The 24470-nt window shown below is 32.6% G+C and overlaps 1 protein-coding gene across 1 annotated transcript in view; it reads left to right on the top strand.

The window, feature by feature from the left end:
• mtt (mangetout) overlaps positions 1-24470 on the top strand; it is a 159844-nt gene that overhangs the window by 28338 nt on the left and 107036 nt on the right. Inside the window, exon 2 of the mRNA XM_073956576.1 lies at positions 11712-11854. Within this exon, the coding sequence (XP_073812677.1) occupies positions 11712-11854 (143 nt within the window). The remainder of the gene's footprint in view (positions 1-11711; positions 11855-24470) is intronic.

The following is a 24470-nucleotide window of genomic DNA, read 5'->3' as shown; positions in this document are numbered from 1 at the left end:
TTTTCTAAGGACCCTTAGGCCAATAAATATGGAGTTTCAAAGAACATTTTTCTAAGGACCCTTAGGCCAATAAAGATGGAGTTTTAAAGAATATTTTTCAAAAGACCCTTAGGCCAATAAACGTGGATTTTTAAAGAATATTTTTCTAAGGACCCTAAGGCCAATAAACGTGGATTTTTAAAGAATATTTCTCTAAGGACCCTAAGACCAATAAACTTGGATTTTTAAAGAATATTTTTCTAAGGCCCCTTAGGCCAATAAACGTGGATTTTTAAAGAATATTTTTCTAAGGACCCTTAGGCCAATAAACGTGGATTTTTAAAGAATATTTTTTCTAAGGACCCTAAGGCCAATAAGCGTGGATTTTTAAAGAATATTTTTCTAGGGACCCTTAGGCCAATAAACGTGGAGTTTTAAAGAACATTTTTCTACGGACCCTTAGGCCAATAAAGATGGAGTTTTAAAGAACATTTTTCTAAGGACCCTTAGGCCAATAAATATGGAGTTTTAAAGAATATTTTTGTAAGGACCCTTAGGCCAATAAATATGGAGTTTTAAAGAACATTTTTCTAAGGACCCTTAGGCCAATAAAGATGGAGTTTTAAAGAATATTTTTCTAAAGACCCTTAGGCCAATTAACGTGGATTCTTAAAGAATATTTTTCTAAGGACCCTAATACCAATAAACTTGGATTTTTAAAGAATATTTTTCTAAGGCCCCTTACGTGGATTTTTAAAGAATATTTCTCTAAGGACCCTACGACCAATAAACTTGGATTTTTTAAGAATATTTTTCTAAGGACCCTTAGGCCAATAAATATGGAGTTTCAAAGAACATTTTTCTAAGGACCCTTAGGCCAATAAAGATGGAGTTTTAAAGAATATTTTTCAAAAGACCCTTAGGCCAATAAACGTGGATTTTTAAAGAATATTTTGGTGAGGTCCCTAAGGCCAATAAACGTGGATTTTTAAAGAATATTTTGGTGAGGTCCCTAAGGCCACTAAAAGCGTATTTTTAAGGAATATTTTGGCTAGGTCCCTAAGGCCGATAATAGTGGATTTTTAAAGAAAATTTTTCAAAGGATCCTCTGGTCAATAAAAGTGGATTTTTTAAAGAATAGTTTTCAATTGGCCAATAAACGTGGACCCTAAGACCAATAAACTTGGATTTTTAGAGAATATTTTTCTAAGGCCCCTTACGTGGATTTTTAACGAATATTTCTCTAAGGACCCTAAGACCAATAAACTTGGATTTTTAAAGAATATATTTCTAAGGCCCCTTAGGCCAATAAACGTGGATTTTTAAAGAATATTTTTCTAAGGACCTAAGACCAATAAACTTGGATTTTTAAAGAATATTTTTCTAAAGGCCCCTTAGGCCAATAAACGTGGATTCTTAAAGAATATTTTTCTAAGGACCCTAAGACCAATAAACTTGGATTTTTAAACAATAGTTTTCTAAGGACACTATGGAAAATAAACGTGGATTTTTTTTTCAAAGACCTTTTGGCCAATAAACGTGGATATTTAGAGAATATTTTTCTAGGGACCCTTAGGCCAATAAAAGCGGATTTTTGGGGAATATTTTTCTAGGGACCCTAAGGCCAATAAACGTGGATTTTTAGAGAATATTTTTCTAAGGACCCTAAGACCAATAAGCGTGGATTTTTAAAAAAAATTTTTGCAAGGACACTTTGGACAATAATCGTGGATTTTTAAAGAATAGTTTTCTAAGGACAATTTGGATAATAAACGTGGATTTTTAAAGAATAGTTTTCTAAGGACAATTTGGATAATAAACGTGGATTTTTAAAGAATAGTTTTCTAAGGGAACTTAGGCCAGTAAACGTGGATTTTTAAGCAATATTTTTCTAAGGGAACTTAGGCCAAAAAACGTGGATTTTAAAGAATATTTTTACAAGGACCTTTAAGCCAATAAACGCGGATTTTTAAAGAATATTTTTCTAGGGACCCATAGGCCAATAAACGTGGATTTTTAAAGAATATTTTTCTAAGGACCCTAAGGCCAATAAACGTGGATTTTTAAAGAATATTTTTCTAAGGACCCTAAGGCCAATAAACGTGGATTTTTAAAGAATATTTTTCTAAGGACCCTAAGGCCAATAAACGTGGATTTTTAAAGAATATTTTTCTAAGGACCCTAAGGCCAATAAACGTGGATTTTTAAAGAATATTTTTCTAAGGATTTTTAAAGAATATTTTTCTAAGGACCCTAAGGCCAATAAACGTGGATTTTTAAAGAATATTTTTCTAAGGACCCTAAGGCCAATAAACGTGGATTTTTAAAGAATATTTTTCTAAGGACCCTAAGGCCAATAAACGTGGATTTTTAAAGAATATTTTTCTAAGGACCCTAAGTCCAATAAACGTGGATTTTTAAAGAATGTTTTTCTAAGGACACTAAGGCCAATAAACGTGGATTTTTAAAGAATATTTTTCTAAGGACCCTAAGGCCAATAAACGTGGATTTTTAAAGAATATTTCTCTAAGGACCCTAAGACCAATAAACTTGGATTTTTAAAGAATATTTTTCTAAGGCCCCTTAGGCCAATAAACGTGGATTTTTAAAGAATATTTTTCTAAGGACCCTTAGGCCAATAAGCGTGGATTTTTAAAGAATATTTTTTCTAAGGACCCTAAGGCCAATAAGCGTGGATTTTTAAAGAATATTTTTCTAAGGGACCCTTAGGCCAATAAACGAGAATTTTAAAGAACATTTTTCTAGGGACCGCTTGGCCAATAAACGTGGAGTTTTAAAGAACATTTTTCTACGGACCCTTAGGCCAATAAAGATGGAGTTTTAAAGAACATTTTTCTAAGGACCCTTAGGCCAATAAATATGGAGTTGTAAAGAACATTTTTCTAGGGACCCTTAGGCCAATAAACGTGGAGTTTTAAAGAACATTTTTCTACGGACCCTTAGGCCAATAAAGATGGAGTTTTAAAGAACATTTTTCTAAGGACCCTTAGGCCAATAAATATGGAGTTTTAAAGAATATTTTTGTAAGGACCCTTAGGCCAATAAATATTGAGTTTTAAAGAACATTTTTCTAAGGACCCTTAGGCCTATAAAGATGGAGTTTTAAAGAATATTTTTGTAAGGACCCTTAGGCCAATAAATATGGAGTTTTAAAGAACATTTTTCTAAGGACCCTTAGGCCAATAAATATGGAGTTTTAAAGAATATTTTTGTAAGGACCCTTAGGCCAATAAATATGGAGTTTCAAAGAACATTTTTCTAAGGACCCTTAGGCCAATAAAGATGGAGTTTTAAAGAATATTTTTCTAAAGACCCTTAGGCCAATAAACGTGGATTTTTAAAGAATATTTTGGTGAGGTCCCTAAGGCCAATAAACGTGGATTTTTAAAGAATATTTTGGTGAGGTCCCTAAGGCCACTAAAAGCGGATTTTTAAGGAATATTTTGGCTAGGTCCCTAAGGCCAATAATAGTGGATTTTTAAAGAAAATTTTTCAAAGGATCCTCTGGTCAATAAAAGTGGATTTTTTAAAGATTAGTTTTCTAAGGACCCTTTGGCCAATAAACGTGGACCCTAAGACCAATAAACTTGGATTTTTAGAGAATATTTTTCTAAGGCCGCTTACCTGGATTTTTAAAGAATATTTCTCTAAGGACCCTAAGACCAATAAACTTGGATTTTTAAAGAATATTTTTCTAAGGCCCCTTAGGCCAATAAACGTGGATTTTTAAAGAATATTTTTCTAAGGACCTAAGACCAATAAACTTGGATTTTTAAAGAATATTTTTCTAAAGGCCCCTTAGGCCAATAAACGTGGATTTCTAAAGAATATTTTGGTGAGGTACCTGAGGCCAATAAACGAGGATTTTTAAACAATCTTTTTCTAAGGACCCGTGGATTTTTAAAGAAAATTTTTCAATTTTGTCAATTGAATAACCCTTTGCCAATGGATTATTATCGGCTTGTTGTTTTATATTTGCTATGCATGTTTGCTTTTATACTCTTAAGTGCCTTTCTGTAGATATATGTATGTATGCGTATTTATGTGTGGGTATGTGTGTGTTTGTATGAACATTAAACTTTGTTTGCACTCTATACATGCTGTTTCATGGCCATCCTTATAAATCTATACATTTTCATTTTGTTATGAAAATTATCTATTTTCATGCAACAGACACAGACCATTTTTCTCAATAAGAACATTTACCAAAGAACACAACAGACTTGCATATATGTATGTGCTGCTAATGTTGATATTACGTTTTATATGGCCAATGTGGTTTATAGCTATGTGTGTGCGGTGATGTACTGTGATGTATTTTTCAAGAAGCGGGAACGACAAATCATTATTATAGAATGAATGAAAGCGACAGGGATGCTGTTGAGAAAAAGGAAGTTTTTTGTTCTTTAAGAGAAGGCATACTTAAATGTTGATATTATTATTTATAACAACAAGCCTACAAAATTTCAGCTTCCATAAGCATTTTGTTTCCAATGCAAAATATGTTTTTAGTAAGTATTAGCTTAATATAATAGTTTTATAAACTACCCCATTAACTCGAGCAGTAAATTATTGTTGTTTTTCGGTTGCCTACTTTGCCGAAAAGCAACAACTAGTTTTTAATTTATAATTTTCCAAATGAATGCCTCAGTAAGTAAAAACAATTACTGAGCTGCTGCAATCATAATACGCCGCCCATTACAGAGGGCATTTTGTCGACTATTCTAAATGGCTACAATTTAAATGCATATTTTGTTTTTTTTACTCTTTTGGGCGAAATGCATTTAGTTGTTGTGTTTTGCATTTTCCATTTCATGAATTATTTATGTAACTAACAAATATAAATATGGACACCAATTTGTTGGCTAATTAATAATAAACAGCCTGCGCTAATGCCCAGAGATTTATTTCTATGTTGCAAAACAAATTTTAATTGCTAAATAATTGAGTGCAACTGAGAGCGAAAAAAGCAAACAAAAACACAAACAACTCTAACAAACAACAATGTTACTAATTAGTTAAAATTATATAAAAATGCTAAGTTAACACGTTCTTTTGGGGGCGAGGTTACAATTACAGGTAATGATTAAAGTTAAGAGGATATTTTTGTGGTAAATAACTATAGGTATTTTTGAGACGAAAATTACTAAAAAAATATTTATTGTTTTATTTGTATTTGAGTGTAATAATAATAATCTAAAATATTTGTTACTTAATTCCATTCCACATTCAATCCACCTTTTTTGAAAAAAATACTCTTTAAAAAAGCCACGTTTATTGAAAAATACTCTTTAAAAAATCCAAGTATATTGAAAAAATATTCTTCAAAAAACACGTTTATTTAAAAAATACTCTTTAAAAATCCAAGTTTATTGAAAAAATATATTTTTAAAAAATATTCTTAAAAAACACGTTTATTTAAAAAATATACCTTATTGAAACGTTTATTGAAAAAAATATTTAAAAAAAAAATCCACGTTCATTGAAAAAATATTTTTTTAAAAAATCCACGTTTTTGAAAAAAATATTTTTTTTTAAAAAAAACGGCGTTTATTGAAAAAAAAATTTAAAATCCAAGTTTATTGAAAAAAATAGTTTTTTTTTTTAAATCCACGTTTATTGATTTTTTTTAATCCACGTTTATTGATTTTTTTTAATCCACGTTTATTGATTTTTTTTAATCCACGTTTATTGAAAAAAATATTTTTTCCATGTTTATTTATTGAAAAATATTCTTTAAACAATCTATGTCTATTAAAAAAAATTAAAAAATCCACGTTTATTAAAAAAAAATTAAAAAATCCACGTTTATTAAAAAAATACATTTTAAAAAATCCACGTTTATTAAAAAAATACATTTTAAAAAATCCACGTTTATTAAAAAAATACATTTTAAAAAATCCACGTTTATTAAAAAAAACATTTTAAAAAATCCACGTTTATTAAAAAAACATTTTAAAAAATCCACGTTTATTAAAAAAAACATTTCAAAAAATCCACGTTTATTAAAAAAATACACTTTAAAAAATCCACGTTTATTAAAAAAAACATTTCAAAAAATCCACGTTTATTAAAAAAATACACTTTAAAAAATCCACGTTTATTAAGAAAAAATATTCTTTAAAAAACCGACGTTTATTAAGAAAATATTTTTTTTAAATCCACGTTTATTGAAAAAACATATTTTAAAAAATCCAGGTTTATTGCAAATATATATTTAAAAAATATTTTTAAAAAAAAAAGGCCAACAAACGTAGATTTTTAAAAAATATTTTGGTGAGGTCCCTAAAGCCCTAAGGATTTTTAAAGAATCATTTGATGAGGTCCCTAGGGCCAATAAACGTGGATTTTTAAAGAATATTTTGATAAGATCCCTAAGGCCAATAAAAGTGGATTGTTACAGAATATTTTGGTGAGGTCCCTAAGGCCAACAAACGTGGATTTTTAAGATATATTTTGGTGAGGTCCCTAAGGCCGATAAACGTGGATTTTTATAGAATATTTTGGTGAGGCCCCTAAGGGCTATAAACGTGGATTTAAAAAAAATATTTTGGTTAGGTCTCTAAGGCCAATAATCGTGGATTTTTAAAGAATATATTGGTTAGGTCTCTAAGGCCAATAATCGTGGATTTTTAAAGAATATTTTGGTTAGGTCTCTAAGGCCAATAATCGTGGATTTTTAAAGAATATATTGGTTAGGTCTCTAAGGCCAATAATCGTGGATTTTTAAAGAATATTTTGGTTAGGTCTCTAAGGCCAATAATCGTGGATTTTTAAAGAATATTTTGGTTAGGTCTCTAAGGCCAATAAACGTGGATTTTTAAAGAAAATTTTGTTGAGGTCCCTGTGGCCAATAAACGTGGATGTTTAAAGAATATTTTGGTGAGGTCCCTAAGGCCAATAATCCACGTTTATTAAGAAAATATTTTTTAAAAAATCCACGTTTATTGAACAAATATATGTCAAATCCATGTTTATAAAAATATATATTTCAAAAATCCAGATTTATTGAAAAAAATATGTTTTAAAAAATCCAGGTTTATTGTAAAAATATATTTAAAAAAATACTCTTTAAAAAATATTTTTATAAAATCCACTTTTATTGAACAAATGCACTTTAAAAAATATTTTTTAAAAATCCAAGTTTATTGAAAAAATACTCTTTAAAAAAGTTTTGATTGAAAAATTATTCTTTAAAAAAATATTTTTAAAAATCCACGTTTGTTGGAAAAATATTCTTTAAAAAATATTTTAAAAAAAGTATTTTTTAAAAAAACCTTATTTTTTAAAAATAATATTTAAAAAATTTTTAAAAGAAATATTTCTAATATTATTGAATAAACATTTTATAAAAAAAATTTAAGAAATGCACATTTATTGAAAAATGTTCTATAAAAAATTAAAAAATGTAAGTTTATTAAATAAATATTCTTTAAAAAAATATTTTTAAAAATCCTCGTTTACGGGACAAGGGAGACTTCTCTCATATCAATGAGTGCACCCCGATTCATATTTAGCTCAATGATATGGGACCTACTGTTTATCGCCGAGTCCGAACGGCGTGTCTTAAGACACCACTTGTGGAGAAGTTTTTTTTGAAAGTTTTGAAAAAATATGCTTTACAAAAAAAATTTTAAAAATCCACCTATATTGAAAAAGATTTTTTAAAAAAAACTTACTTTTATTGATAAGTATTCTATAAACAATCCACGTTTATTAAAAAATATTCTTTAAAAAAGCCGCGTTTATTAAAAAATATTTTTTTAAAAATTGAAATATGTAATTGGTTTTTATACCCTCCACCATAGTATGGAGGGTATATTAAGTTTGTCATTCCGTTTGTAACACATCGAACTAATCATTTGCGACCCTATAAAGTATATATATTCTTGATCAGGATAAAATTCTAAGACGATCTAGCCATGTCCGTCTGTCCGTCTGTTGTAATCATTCTAGCGTCCGCAATAATTGAGATAGAGTGCTAAAATTTTGCACCCGAGGGTCTTTTTTCCATAGGCAGGTCAAGTTCGAAGATGGGCTATATCGGTCCACTCTTTGGTATAGCCCCCATATAACGGTACCTCCGGATTTGAGGTATTTTGGCGTTCTTCGCCACATTTGCAGACCGAATTAGCTATAATTTGGCACTTAGGGTTCCTAGTGATCAGCAAACTTATATCCCAAAGGATATGGGCATAGGTCCATGTTTTGGTATAGTCCCCATATAACGGTACCTCCCGATTTTCGGTATTTTGAGAATTTTAGCTACAATTTTTAACCGAACAAGCTGTAATTTGCTATTTGAGGTTCTCAGTGGTCGCGAAATATCTCCACCAAACATGGTCAACATAGGTCCATGTTTTGGTGTAGCCCCCATATAACGGTACCTCCCGATTTTCGGTATTTTGAGAATTTTAGCCACAATTTGTAACCGAACTATCTGCAATTTAACATTTGTGGTTCTCAGTGGTCATGAAACATCTCCACCAAACATCGTCAACATAGGACCATGTTTTGGTATGGCCCCTTATAACCGTACCTCCCGATTTTCGGTATTTTGGGTATTTTAGTTACAATTTTAAACCGAACTAGCTGTAATTTGACATTTGAGGTTCTCAGTGGTCGTGAAACATCTCCACGAAACATCGTCAACATAGGTCCATGTTTTGGTATAGCCCCCATATTTCGCACCTCCCGATTTTCGGTATTTTGAGAATTTTAGCTACAATTTTTAACCGAACTAGCTGTAATTTGCCATTTGAGGTTCTCAGTGGTCATGAAACATCTCCATTAAACATCGTCAACAAAGGACCATGGTATAGCCCCCATATAACGGTACCTCCGGATTTGAGGTATTTTGGCGTTCTTCGCCACATTTGCAGACCGAATTAGCTATAATTTGGCACTTAGGGTTCCTAGTGATCAGCAAACTTATATCCCAAAGGATATGGGCATAGGTCCATGTTTTGGTATAGTCCCCATATAACGGTACCTCCCGATTTTCGGTATTTTGAGTATTTTAGCTACAATTTTTAACCGAACTAGCTGTAATTTGCTATTTGAGGTTCTCAGTAGTCGCGAAATATCTCCACCAAACATCGTCAACATAGGTCCATGTTTTGGTATAGCCCCCATATAACGGTACCTCCCGATTTTCGGTATTTTGGGCATTTTAGTTACAATTTTTAACCGAACTAGCTGTAATTTGACATTTCAGGTTCTCAGTGATCGTGAAACATCTCCACGAAACATCGTCAACATAGGTCCATATTTTGGTATAGCCCCCATATAACGGTAACTCCCAATTTTCGGTATTTTGAGAATTTTAGCTACAGTTTTTAACCAAACTAGCTGTAATGATCGGTATTTTGAGAATTTTATCTACAATTTTGTCTATTCAAAAATAATCGTCAATATAGGACCATGTTTGGTATAACCATATGACTGTACCTCCCGATTTTCGGGAATTTTCAGTGGTCACGAAATTTCTTCATTAAAATTCGTCAACATGGGTCCATTTTTGAGGGTCTACATTGTTTTGATGAAACTACCCTCAATTTGAAGTTCCCTGCAGCTATAAAACTTTTCCGCAAAAAAAATTAAAGATAGGTTGACTCTTTGATATAGCACCGTAGGTGGTACCTTTCACCTAGCTGAACACATTTTTTTAGATTAGCTTAGATAACGCTGTGCAACAAAATGGAGGTGAAAGTCTGGGGCACCAAAAATTCATCTTGGGGAAGAAATGCCTAGGTGAGTATATTATGAACCCAGAAGGACAGATCCGCCGTGAGTCGAACTTCCGCGTTATGGCGTGATGAAATTTTTGTTAGAGACCCGGTGGGCCATCAGGAATTAGCGTTATATCTTTGTTCACTGTTGCTTAAGTGCTCTACAAAAACAACAAACAAAGATATAATGCTAATTCATGATGGCTTACAGGGTCTCTTGCAAAAACTTCATCACGCCATAACACGGAAGTTCGACTCACGGCGCATCTGCCCTTCGGGGTTTTTAATATACACACACCAAGGGCTTTCATCTCCAAAGGGAATTATCTCTGCCCCAACATTTGTGTTAACAGTGTAATTTAAGCAATAGTGGGCGAAAAGTTCTTACACCTAAAATTGTGAAAGGACCCTAATTATTCCGTTTAAATTAAGATTATTTTATGGTGGAGGGTATAAAAAGTTCGGCCCGGCCCGAACTTAACGACTTTTTACTTGTTTTTTTTTTTTTAATTAACGTTTATTATTTTTTTTTAAATTGAAGAAATATTTCTTTGAAAAAATCCATGTTTATTGAATAAATATTCTTTAAAAACAAATATTTGTAAAAAAAACAACTTTGTTTAAAAACGTTTTTTTTAATCCACCTAAACAAAAAAAAAATAATTTTTGAAATAGCCCTTTTATTAAAAAAATATTTAAAAAAATCTTCTTGTTCTTCTTTTCTCTCTCTATGTAACTGGTTTTCTCTTCAATTACACTGTGCAACATTTGTAAGCTGATCTTGTGCAAACAATTCGAACTGAGGATTTTTTTAAAGTACAGAGCCAAACGTCAAGAAACCCTAGTTGGGTTTTGTTGTGTCAGATCCAGCTCGGCTTTTATGGCTCCATCTAAGCATGGTTAAATATTGAGTTTTTAAAGAAATTCGGGGCTATATCACTGAAACCAATACGAAACTTCTTCTGACCTCTGAAGCAAATTTGTAGATAAGGACAAGAATAAAATATATGGAGAAATAGTGAACTCAAAAACTACACTTATTGCCTGAAATCTCAAAATATATGCAAAAATTCCACAATTTTTATACATTTCGCACCGTATCTCCAAAACCGTTAATTTTTTCTGAATATTTTCTTTTGTAAAAATATTCCCTGGAATGTAATACACATTCACGTCATCGTTGTAAAATGCCTCTATACCGTTATTTTCACTACATTTTTCAACGACGATTTAATAAAAATGTCAATAATGTAGTGAAATCCGAAATGCGAGAATAAACTGTTGGTGTGAACAGTGTTTGAAATACGTGTTGTAAAAGATATGATGCAAAATACCGCTGAAACAACATGAAGAAAGCATTTTAGAGTTTCAGAATGTTCTAAAGAATTGTTGAGATCTTTATTTGGAAGATTTTTGCAAAAGGTTACTTGGTTCAACTCCCAATAGTTTAGCCGATGCTGAGAAGAATTTCAGCAGTTATGTAAAATTTTCTATATTTTATAGATTTTGATGCCCTAGATGGAGTGTTTCTTATGTGGTTTTTCAAAAGATAAGTTCTACTAGTTTAGGGCTACAATATTGCTAAAGACAGCAAGGCCAAATTGCTATTCGTTTCTGAGATAAAGGCCTGATAATTGAAAAAAGTGTAGATTTAGCCCGGTTTAGATGAGGCCATAAAATCCGAACTGGATCTGACAGGACAAAACCCTGCTAGAGTTTTTGTAGTCTAAATATCTACTTTTAAAAACTGCATACTAGAAGTTGTTTGCATTTTCAGTGTTGCATAGATTTATTAATTACATTAAATTTATTCTAGAAATCAGTGGGGAGTTTGAGCGTATGACTATTGTCAGATATCATACGCCTCTATAAACTTTATTTATTTATTAAGAAATATTTTTATTGTTGTTACTAAATATCACAAACTTTTAATGAAAGTAATCTAAATCTAATAATTTATTTTCATTCGAATACTTTCAGGTTCCATTAGCAATATTGATGATGCAGAGTACCACTGTAATAAGACTCAAGTCAGGAAAGTGATATCAGGCGTTGTGGGAGCTGCTTCATCGGTAACATCAATACAAGTTGCCAATTTGCTGAGGCTGTTTCGAATACCGCAGGTGAGAGAAATAACCAAAAAAAAATATATGTTGATATTTACTATTATTTAATATTAAGTATTTTTACTTAGTGTTTGGTTGTACTCGGACTAATTTAGGTTCTAAATTAAGCAGAGTTTTGTTTCTTTAAAATATTAAGGAGAACTTATTGAATCAATTTGAATAAGAATAGCGTTTTATTTTCTCCCTTCTTCAATCAAAATCCTTCTACAAAAAAAGTACACAAATGAATATTTTCAGAATTTGAAAATATTTATAAAATTCTTCGAACATTCCAAGCAAATCACTAATTGTGTTGCCTTTTCGTCACAGCACACAACCACCCGCCTGACTCTTAATTTGATAAATTTGCCACTGCCACGAGGTAATTGTGATTAACATTGAAAAGTGTAAATGCACATTTGGCACGTACTTAATAAACTTTCATCATCAGCAGCTGAGAAAAGTCATGCTACTAGGATTTCTTTTGGTTTGACACATTTGAATTCATTATAGAATGAATTTCATTTCAAATTGAATTTTTGTCAAGCCGTACGGTTACGGTTGTCCTGCTATTACAAAACCCAACATAATAACTACAACAATGAAAGGACATGCATACATACATACATATGTTTCATATATTTATGACAGTTGACTGGCCAGCCATACCCTGAAGACATGGCTAATGGTCATGAAATCATTTCGAATTCATGTCTCGTTTCATTGGTTTTTTTTTTTTTTGTTTAGATAAATTACTGGTCTGGATATATTTTTTGGGGGTAATTTTTTTTACAACTTTTGTCACATTTCCAAGTCACCGGGAATCAGAAACAAAGACTGCAAAAAAGGTTTTTTCTTTCAAAATAGAAAAAAGGAGCAACCAACCGCTGTGTCAAATATTTCACCGCATGCCATAATTAAATAGTCGCACACCGCACATCGCACACACACAAAGCATGTCAGCACTGTGTGTCACTCCTCACGTCTTAAGAAATGAATGAAAAGAAGAAAAATTATATGTATAAAACAACGTTGTCAGGTTTAGGAAAAATCTTGTAGTTGTGGTTTTCTTAATGTCTTTGTTTCGTTCATTCGCAGGTTCATCCAGTGTTAACCACTGGACATAGAGATAAATATGATTTATTGGATTTCGTATAACCACTGGTCAAATTAGTGGAAATATTTGTTAAATTGTCTGTAATGAAGTTGATAACAATGCTGGGAAATACATATGTATAGTCAAAGCATTAATCAATTACGCCACAACGAGGTGTGGAAAGTTGTTGTCGAGGTCACACGCTTTATTGAGAGTGAATAATAATATCATATTATGTGGACAATAACTATCATATCATGTGGACAATAACTGCCAGCAGAGTTTAAAAATTAATGCTATTGTTAAGCTGGATAAAAAAACTGTCTGAAAAAGCTTTATATGTTATTATAATAGGAGGCTCAAACTCCTCTAGATAAATAAAAGTTTCTTTCCAAATAAGAGAAAAATACCTTTTGAAATGTTCGAATGGAATACGCTTGGTCAAACTTTCTTTGTTGAAGGGCCGAAACGGCTCTAAAAATGGCTTTAAACTGGACTAGATCAAGAGGTCTAAAAGTCAGGAAAATAGGAATTATGCCTATTCATCAATAAAACGAAGCTGGGACCTTTCGAGGAGACAGTTTTCTAAAAAAAGAAATAAACATTTCCAATAAACATTTAAATACCTAGGAATAATTCTGTATAGGAAACTCAGATTGAAAGACCCAGGAATGAACCAACAAAGCTCATATTCTATAGAAGCCTCCTACGGAGGTCTTCTATTCTATAGAAGCCTCCTACGGAGGTCTTCTATTCTATAGAAGCCTCCTACGGAGGTCTTCTTCTCTATCTTTGAAGGAGCCCCTTGATAGGGGCATCTATGTAAACAAAGCTCCTTTTTAAGGAGCTTCTATCTATAGAGGACCCCTTAAAAGTGGCTTCTATCTAAAGAAACCCCTGTTAAGGTGCCACCTACAGATAAACACCCTTCTACGGAAAGAAGCCCCTGTAAAGGGGCCATTTGTGGATAAAGGCTCCCTTAAGGGACCATTTAACTACAGAAAGCTCCTCTAAAGTGACTTCTGTCTTCGAAATGTACATCGAAAAGGGCTTTTAGAGTGTACCTTGGAAGTGGATTTTACCAATAGAAGGCCGAAAATAAGAGGCTTCATCTTTCTCATGAGGTATGGATTTGCCTCCCCAAAATAATTGTATCATCGTAATAGGGGTTGCGAGGAAAACTTTCCGCAAAAATGTCAAAGCAATCCCAAATGTGTCCTTAAACTGCACCTTTGCGAACATTTTTTTTTTAATTTGGTGCCCCCACCCTCCTGACCACACGGTGATTAGGATGCCTCTCACGGTAACACCGGAGCATGTACTGCAACGAGAGCATGTCATTGTGTTTTGCTGTACTGGAAGAATCTTTGTCTCATCATGTAAATGTTCCACTGAAAACATGAGGAGCCACCCTGTTGCAGTTCTTAGAACGGCATTCTTACAGACTTGAAAATTTTTCCCTCGCATTGGACTTATATTCTCCGACCACACTGTACCCCAAGTACTGGTGGCTAGGAACTTGAGGACCTTACTACTACATCTTAGCTAATATCTTGGGGTGGTCTTGGTATTGGTGGTTGGAATTCTGCTACCATCGAACATGACATTCTACTCAGCGCTCAGCTTTGCCGTCCATGTGGTGAACAGAGTGACCGTAGATTCAGTTGCGGAAAAAGTTGATAAGATTAGTCAAATAGGAGTTCAGCCTTTCACGGTTCTATTGCACGGTTTTCTCTGGTTGTGTCCTCGACTAATATTTGTCAAGATGGCGTGCAGCGCTGTGCTGCTTAGGAAACCCATGCTGATGATCGACAATTGGATAGCTATACCAGACCCAGGAGAAGAGTAAAAAGCTTCAAAAGTATTTGCTACCGACGCAAAAAAGCGAGAAAGGTGTGTTTCATTATTTCTCATATCCTTGGCTTTTCGATGTCAGTGGTTGAGAACTATGGTGAGATAATCGACTCCCAGTTCATCCAGCTGTTTCAGCATTACCATGGAGATTTCATCAAGGCCCAATGCCTTGGATGATTTAGCGTATCTGCTGACATTCCATTCCGGCAGGAAGAGATCTAATGCAACGTTGTACTCTTCTCGTCGCTCTTGGCGGAAAGCTGGTGGACAACGGTGCTGTTTTGTTGGACTATGGGCTTCTAACAAAACGCCTTGCAAAACCTGTTGGATTCCTCTTGCTCGTTGCTGCTGCATAGTCATCCTCCCATTCAAGCGAAAGAGGACAATGGAAACGACTGTGTCCACACATACCAGCTCAGCAATACGCAATTTACACGCACACGACCCGAATGCACAGAAAGAGCGTACAAAAGAGAACAAATGTTTTGATTTGTTATTGTTTTACAGCTTGCGTGAATACAAACTTACTAACACACTGTTATAAGTTGCCAATATTTTGAATACATTCGTATTTTCTCCGTTCTCTTTTTGGTCATGCCTGGTACAGAGGGTCCTTGTTCCTTTCGGAACAACCGACTATTGCTGAGCTGGTATGTGTGGACACAGTTGTTTCCATTGTCCTCTTTCGCTTGAATGGGAGGATGGTATTGGAACCATACGGTTTGTCGCAGGATTAAACAATGCGTCCGACTTTTGCTCTTAATTCCCCATCAATCCCATGTGTACAAAAACAGCGATTTTGGGTCAAAGGTCAAAATTTAGGAATTTTTTAGGTTTTCGGATTATTTTTGTTTTTATTTTTATTTTTTTTTTTTTTTTTTGAAAATGGTGGGTCTAATCAAAATGTGACTAGAGCAAATATTGCAGACAGAAAAATTCTTTACAAGTTTGGTTTTTATAATTTTTTTCATAGATGGAACTATTCTTGAGATATATCGGTTCTAAAAAACACATTATAGGTGAAACGGCTAAAATAACCGGAGTAACCCCCAAATAATATATGTTTCCTTGAAGAGCAAAATTATATCCATCTTTAAAAAAATCCAACAAAATCGAATCGTGTTTAGTAGAGTTATTCCATGTTAGAGTAATTTTATGCAAAAATAGCCCATTTAACCCGCATATGTAATCGAAAGACCAACGCGAACGACCGCAACGGAAACTCTCCTCTGAGTTTTTCAAAAATAGGTTATTGATTTCCTTTATTTTTTGCTGTGTTGATGCTATTCATCTGAAAAACATTTGAGTATATTTTCAGATTTTTTTGACCAGAGATATCGCCCCTTGAAAAAGTGGAATTCTCTAAAAACTATAGAGGATATCAAAAACCACTTTTTGAAAAAGTGTCAGATTTTACTCAAAAAACCCCATATGCAAAACTAATTTATAATACACTTCCCACACAGTGGTGTAGGGTATAAAAACTTTAGTTTGTTATTATTCCACAATTGCATATATTGTCTTTTAAAAAACATTAAAAATATAAACTTCATTACAATTTAGTTTCTTCTTCTTCTTGTTCTTGCTCAATTCTCATTTAACAATCATTATACAATTGCATTTCATTTTGTGCAACAAAAGGAAATTTGAAAAACAAAAAAACACCATATGGTTTTTTAAATGAATTTCGCTGCACTCTATTTACCAGCGAAAGTCCCTTTAACTGTTGTTGTCATACACACACAAATACTTTGTTAGTGTGATAAACAAAAGCACACACACACACAAATACTGGAAATATTGATGTGACTTTTGACAATTGCATTTTTATTCCCAAGTATTTTTGGTAGTTTAGTTTTTCTTTGACTTTTAAACTAAATGCCAGCATACGAAATTTCCCATATGTCCTTGTCCTTCTTGTTTGGAAATATTAGAAATTCAGTATGCTAGCATTTATTTTAGAAAGCAAGAAAAAAACTACCAAATATACTTGCGAATAAAAATGCAATTGTCAAAAGTCACATCAATATTTCCAGTGTGTCTGTGAACTTTTGTTTACCACACTATCAAAGTATGTGTGTGTGTATGACAATAGTTGAAAGACTTTCGTGGGCAAATAGAATGCAATGAAATTCATTTAAATGAATTACTATTTCAATGTCAAATTGAAATTAGTTTGTAGAAGCAGAAAAAAATAAAATAAAAAAACTATTTCCCACAAACTCCCAAAAAACGTTCCCATTCTGTTATCAAATAGAGCAAAATAGTTGTATTTTTAGCCCAATTATATGGCATGAATTAAATACTAACCAACTCTCGGTATAAGGAGGATATTCTAACCACAGTTTAATAAAAAGATAAAAAATGTATTCAATATTTTTTTAAATACTTAAAAACTCAAATTACAATAATTTAACATTTTTCCTTTCTAACCTTCACTCTCGAAAAAATTTGTTTCTATTTAGGGTTTTCATTAAAATCCCAATATTATTATTATTCCTCAGAGAGTTTCATGAGTTTTTCCAGTAATAATGAGATTTTGCAGTAATCCCTTGATATAAAAAATAACATCCATATTGAAATTCATTGAACTGTTAATGTGCAAATTATTAAAAAAAAATATGATAGCAAATATCATAAAGGCGTTTAAATTATTGAAAAGGCACATAAATTCATTCGGTTTGTAATTACAGGATTGCAAACAATTCTCAATTGTAACACTTCAGGACTCAATTATTGTTGAATTTTAAATCAAATCATTATAGACGATGACATCTATGGGTAATCCAAAATTTTTTAAAAAACCAACGCCTATAATCAATCCTTTTGGAGTGAGTTAAAATTCTTTAAAAAATCCACGCCTATAGTGGACTTTGGGTGTGACTAAAATTCTTTAAAAAGTCCACGCCTATAGTGGACTTTGGGTGTGACTAAAATTCTTTAAAAAGTCCACGCCTATAGTGGACTTTGGGTGGGACTAAAATTCTTTAAAAAATCCACGCCCATAGTGGACTTTGGGTGGGACTAAAATTCTTTAAAAAGTCCACGCCTATAGTGGACTTTGGGTGGGACTAAAATTCTTAAAAAAATCCACGCCCATAGTGGACTTTGGGTGGGACTAAAATTCTTTAAAAAATCCACGCCCATAGTGGACTTTGGGTGGGACTAAAATTCTTTAAAAAATCCACGCCTATAGTGGACTTTGGGTGGGACTAAAATTCTTTAAAAAGTCCACGCCTATAGTGGACTTTGGGTGGGACTAAAATTCTTTAAAAAATCCACGCCTATAGTGGACTTTGGGTGGGACTAAAATTCTTTAAAAAATCCACGCCTATAGTGGACTTTGGGTGGGACTAAAATTCTTTAAAAAATCCACGCCTATAGTGGACTTTGGGTGGGACTAAAATTCTTTAAAAAATCCACGCCTATAGTGGACTTTGGGTGGGACTAAAATTCTTTAAAAAATCCACGCCTATAGTGGACTTTGGGTGGGACTAAAATTCTTTAAAAAATCCACGCCTATAGTGGACTTTGGGTGGGACTAAAATTCTTTAAAAAATCCACGCCTATAGTGGACTTTGGGTGGGACTAAAATTCTTTAAAAAATCCACGCCTATAGTGGACTTTGGGTGGGACTAAAATTCTTTAAAAAATCCACGCCTATAGTGGACTTTGGGTGGGACTAAAATTCTTTAAAAAATCCACGCCTATAGTGGACTTTGGGTGGGACTAAAATTCTTTAAAAAATCCACGCCTATAGTGGACTTTGGGTGGGACTAAAATTCTTTAAAAAATCCACGCCTATAGTGGACTTTGGGTGGGACTAAAATTCTTTAAAAAATCCACGCCTATAGTGGACTTTGGGTGGGACTAAAATTCTTTAAAAAATCCACGCCTATAGTGGACTTTGGGTGGGACTAAAATTCTTTAAAAAATCCACGCCTATAGTGGACTTTGGGTGGGACTAAAATTCTTTAAAAAATCCACGCCTATAGTGGACTTTGGGTGGGACTAAAATTCTTTAAAAAATCCACGCCTATAGTGGACTTTGGGTGGGACTAAAATTCTTTAAAAAATCCACGCCTATAGTGGACTTTGGGTGGGACTAAAATTCTTTAAAAAATCCACGCCTATAGTGGACTTTGGGTGGGACTAAAATTCTTTAAAAAATCCACGCCTATAGTGGACTTTGGGTGGGACTAAAATTCTTTAAAAAATCCACGCCTATAGTGGACTTTGGGTGGGACTAAAATTCTTTAAAAAATCCACGCCTATAGTGGACTTTGGGTGGGACTAAAATTCTTTAAAAAATCCACGCCTATAGTGGACTTTGGGTGGGACTAAAATTCTTTAAAAAATCCACGCCTATAGTGGACTTTGGGTGGGACTAAAATTCTTTAAAAAATCCACGCCTATAGTGGACTTTGGGTGGGACTAAAATTCTTTAAAAAATCCACGCCTATAGTGGACTTTGGGTGGGACTAAAATTCTTTAAAAAATCCACGCCTATAGTGGACTTTGGGTGGGACTAAAATTCTTTAAAAAATCCACGCCTATAGTGGACTTTGGGTGGGACTAAAATTCTTTAAAAAATCCACGCCTATAGTGGACTTTGGGTGGGACTAAAATTCTTTAAAAAATCCACGCCTATAGTGGACTTTGGGTGGGACTAAAATTCTTTAAAAAATCCACGCCTATAGTGGACTTTGGGTGGGACTAAAATTCTTTAAAAAATCCACGCCTATAGTGGACTTTGGGTGGGACTAAAATTCTTTGAAAAATCCACGCCTATAGTGGACTTTGGTTGGGACTAAAATTCTTTAATGAATCCACGCCTATAGTGGACTTTGGGTGGGACTAAAATTCTTTAAAAAATCCACGCCTATAGTGGACTTTGGGTGGGACTAAAATTCTTTGAAAAATCCACGCCTATAGTGGACTTTGGTTGGGACTAAAATTCTTTAATGAATCCACGCCTATAGTGGACTTTGGGTGGGACTAAAATTCTTTAAAAAATCCACGCCTATAGTGGACTTTGGGTGGGACTAAAATTCTTTAAAAAATCCACGCCTATAGTGGACTTTGGGTGGGACTAAAATTCTTTGAAAAATCCACGCCTATAGTGGACTTTGGTTGGGACTAAAATTCTTTAATGAATCCACGCCTATAGTGGACTTTGGGTGGGACTAAAATTCTTTAAAAAATCCACGCCTAAAGTGGACTTTGGGTGGGACTAAAATTCTTTGAAAAATCCACGCCTATAGTGGACTTTGGTTGGGACTAAAATTCTTTAATGAATCCACGCCTATAGTGGACTTTGGGTGGGACTAAAATTCTTTAAAAAATCCACGCCTATAGTGGACTTTGGGTGGGACTAAAATTCTTTAAAACATCCACGCCTATAGTGGACTTTGTGTGGGACTAAAATTCTTTAAAAAATCCACGCCTATAGTGGACTTTGGGTGGGACTAAAATTCTTTAAAAAATCCACGCCTATAGTGGACTTTGGGTGGGACTAAAATTCTTTAAAAAATCCACGCCTATAGTGGACTTTGGGTGGTACTAAAATTCTTTAAAAAATCCATGCCTATAATGGACTTTGGGTGGGACTAAAATTCTTTAAAAAATCCACGCCTATAGTAGACTTTGGGTGGGACTAAAATTCTTTAAAAAATCCACGCCTATAGTGGACTTTGGGTGGGACTAAAATTCTTTAAAAAATCCACGCCTATAGTAGACTTTGGGTGGGACTAAAATTCTTTAAAAAATCCACTCCTATAGTGGACTTTGGGTGGGACTAAAATTCTTTAAAAAATCCACGCCTATAGTGGACTTTGGGTGGGACTAAAATTCTTTAAAAAATCCACGCCTATAGTGGACTTTGGGTGGGACTAAAATTCTTTAAAAAATCCACGCCTATAGTGGACTTTGGGTGGGACTAAAATTCTTTAAAAAATCCACGCCTATAGTGGACTTTGGGTGGGACTATAATTCTTTAAAAAATCCACGCCTATAGTGGACTTTGGGTGGGACTAAAATTCTTTAAAAAATCCACGCCTATAGTGGACTTCGGGTGGGACTAAAATTCTTTAAAAAATCTACGCCTACAGTGGACTTTGGGTGGGACTAAAATTCTTTAAAAAATCCACGCCTATAGTGGACTTTGGGTGGGACTAAAATTCTTTAAAAAATCCACGCCTATAGTGGACTTTGGGTGGGACTAAAATTCTTTGAAAAATCCACGCCTATAGTGGACTTTGGGTGGGACTAAAATTCTTTAAAAAATCCACGCCTATAGTGGACTTTGGGTGGGACTAAAATTCTTTAAAAAATCCACGCCTATAGTGGACTTTGGGTGGGACTAAAATTCTTTAAAAAATCCACGCCTATGGTGGACTTTGGGTGGGACTAAAATTCTTTAAAAAATCCACGCCTATGGTGGACTTTGGGTGGGACTAAAATTCTTTAAAAAATCCACGCCTATAGTGGACTTTGGGTGGGACTAAAATTCTTTAAAAAATCCACGCCTATAGTGGACTTTGGGTGGGACTAAAATTCTTTAAAAAATCCACGCCTATAGTGGACTTTGGGTGGGACTAAAATTCTTTAAAAAATCCACGCCTATAGTGGACTTTGGGTGGGACTAAAATTCTTTAAAAAATCCACGCCTATAGTGGACTTTGGGTGGGACTAAAATTCTTGAAAAAATCCACGCCTATAGTGGACTTTGGGTGGGACTAAAATTCTTTAAAAAATCCACGCCTATAGTGGACTTTGGGTGGGACTAAAATTCTTTAAAAAATCCACGCCTATAGTCCTCTTTTGGTGATGTTAAAATTCGTTAAAAAATCGACGTTATTGAACCTCTTTGGATGAATCCTTCAAAAATCATAGCACTTTCCTATCCCTATTTCTGCGGCGCGCAGCACGAATAGAATTAAAGCAACGACAGAACTTTTAACATAAATTTTCCTACAACAGTTTTGTTGTAAAATTATGTTGATGAAGTTTTTTAACTGAAATCGCAATAACACAACACATCTGTTAAACTAAAACTTATTGCATTTGGATGTTTTATAGTGGCGTTTTTTCTGTCCGCTTTTTCCTCCTTAAAGTTAAGTACAAGTTCTTAAAGTTAAGTAAAAGTAAAATACGATTTCATGTTGCTTTGCAGTTACGCAGATGTATAAAAATTCCAAGGAATTAAATGAAAACAACTATCATGGATTTTTTCTTCTTCTTCTTCTTAAATCTAAGAAGAATTCTGCATTAAATTCGAAAGAGAATTTTTGGTTCTTTGTTTTTGTGAAACACTAATGCGACATAATCGTTAAGGATAATCCGTTGAAGTTGTGCTATGAAATGTGAATGAATAAGAAAATGGAGAAGAAGAAGACAAAGTAGAAAACATTAATTTGCAACATGTTTTCGACATACCAAATACAAGCAATTACTTTAAGAAAACTTAATTCAAAGAAATCTCAAAGTTTTAAGATATTTTTGAAAACATTAAGGGTACCCTATATACCTTAGGGTGGTAGTGGTGATTTGGGGCATGTGTTCCATGGTTCGTTGTGTAACAGTCTATTTTACCTTCATTCAAAATTACTGAAAATCCCACAGTGGCAGTTTAATTAATTCTCCATCTCCTTTATTTTCCTGAAGTCATATCATAACATCATCTGCAACTAAAACCTGTCATTCTTGCTATTGTTTTACAGAAGTTAATGAGCGCAGCAAAACAATGGCAGCAAAATTAACCACAAATTTACCAATGTTCTAGCTTAGTTTTACAACTCTGGCTACTGATTGTGTTGCATTTCTCTTGAGTTTTTTTTTGGAATTTTATTAAAAATTCTTCTTTAGATTTTCCTGTGTATTTCCTATTGTGTGTTTCTTCTACTGTTCTTGCATTGCAATGAAAATCTCCTTTTCAGACTTTGCGAATTGCAAAACGAAAAGTTAATATTCGCCACAGAGCACAACATTCGTATTTACAGAGTTATTCTGATGTTAATAATGAACTGTTTCTGCAATTACCCACCAGCACTAATTATGTAATTATCGTTAATAGTTGTTGGTTAGATTGTTTTCCCCTCCCGTACAGTTTTCCAAAACGATTACTTCTTGTTATCGAATGATATCTGCTGCTGATGCTGCGGTTGCAGCAGGAAAACAATGGAAACGACTTGTAAATTGAAATGTAGAAATCAAGACAACACAATTTTCGCAATTTTTTCAACATCGTAAGGAAAATACAGTTGATTTTGTAGTTGTTGGAAGCATAATATGGGATAGAGAGAGAGAGAAAAAAAAAATTAAATGAGCAGAAGACTTCAACTTTTAAAAGAATTTTTTTCACAGACCACTAAATATGGATTTTTATAGAATATTTTTTCCACCAACAATAAATGTGGATTTTGTAAAAAATATTTTTTCAGGCAACAATAAACGTGGATTTTTTTAAAGAATATTTTTTCAAGCAACAATAAACGAGGATTTTTTAAAGAATTATTTTAAACGTGGATTTTGAAAGAATATTTTTTCAAGCCACAATAAACGTGGAATTTATAAAAAAAATTTTCAAGCAATGTGGATTTTTTAAGGAATATTTTTTCAAGCAAAAATAAACGTGGATTTTTTAAAGAATATTTTTTCAAGCAAAATTAAACGTGGATTTTTTAAAGAATATTTTTTCAAGCAAAAATAAACGTGGATTTTTTAAAAAATATTTTTTCAACAAACGTGGATTTTTTAAATAATATTTTTTCAAAAAACCTGGATTTTTTAAAGAATATTTTTTTCAAAAAACGTGAATTTTTTGAAGAATATTATTTTCAAAAAACGTGAATTTTTTTAAGAATATTTTTTTTTTTAAAACGTGGATTTTTTAAAGAAAATTTTTTTTCAAAAACGTTTATTTTTTAAAGAATATTTTTTTCAAAAGACGTTGATTTTTTAAAGAATATTTTTTTCAAAAAACGTTGATTTTTAAAGAATATATTTTTGCGCAAAAACGTGGATTTTATAAAGAATATTTTTTTTTTTTTCAAAAAACGTGGATTTTTTAAGAATATTTTTTTCAAAAAACGTGGATTTTTAAAGAATATTTTTTTTCAAAATACGTGGGTTTTTTAAAGAATATTTTTTCAAAAAACGTGGATTTTTTAAAGAATATCTTTTTCAAAAAACTTGGATTTTTTAAAGAATATCTTTTTCAAAAAATGTGGATTTTTTAAAGAATATTTCTTTCAAAAAAACGTGGATTTTTTAAAGAATATTTTTTCAAAAAATGTGGATTTTTTAAAGGACACTTTTTTCAAAAAACGTTGATTTTTTAAAGAATATTTTTTTCAAAAGACGTTGATTTTTTAAAGAATATTTTTTTCAAAAAACGTTGATTTTTTAAAAAATATATTTTTTCGCAAAAACGTGGATTTTATAAAGAATATTTTTTTTTAAAAAACGTGGATATTTTAAGAATATTTTTTTCAAAAAACGTGGATTTTTTAAGAATATTTGTTTCAAAAAACGTGGATTTTTTAAGAATATTTTTTTAAAAAAACGTGAATTATTTTTAAGAATATTTTTTTTAACCATAAACGTGGGTTTTTTAAAAAATATTTTTTCTAAACGTAGATTTTTTAACAAATATTTTTTCTAAACGTGGATTTTTTAACAAAT

This window comes from Musca autumnalis, unplaced genomic scaffold, assembly GCF_047663935.1.
Source record: "Musca autumnalis isolate F117 unplaced genomic scaffold, ASM4766393v1 scaffold_5, whole genome shotgun sequence".
NCBI classification, from domain to species: Eukaryota; Metazoa; Arthropoda; class Insecta; order Diptera; family Muscidae; genus Musca; species Musca autumnalis.
The sequence above is the reverse complement of the archived record's forward strand: the minus strand, read 5'-3'. Positions and strand labels throughout refer to the sequence as shown.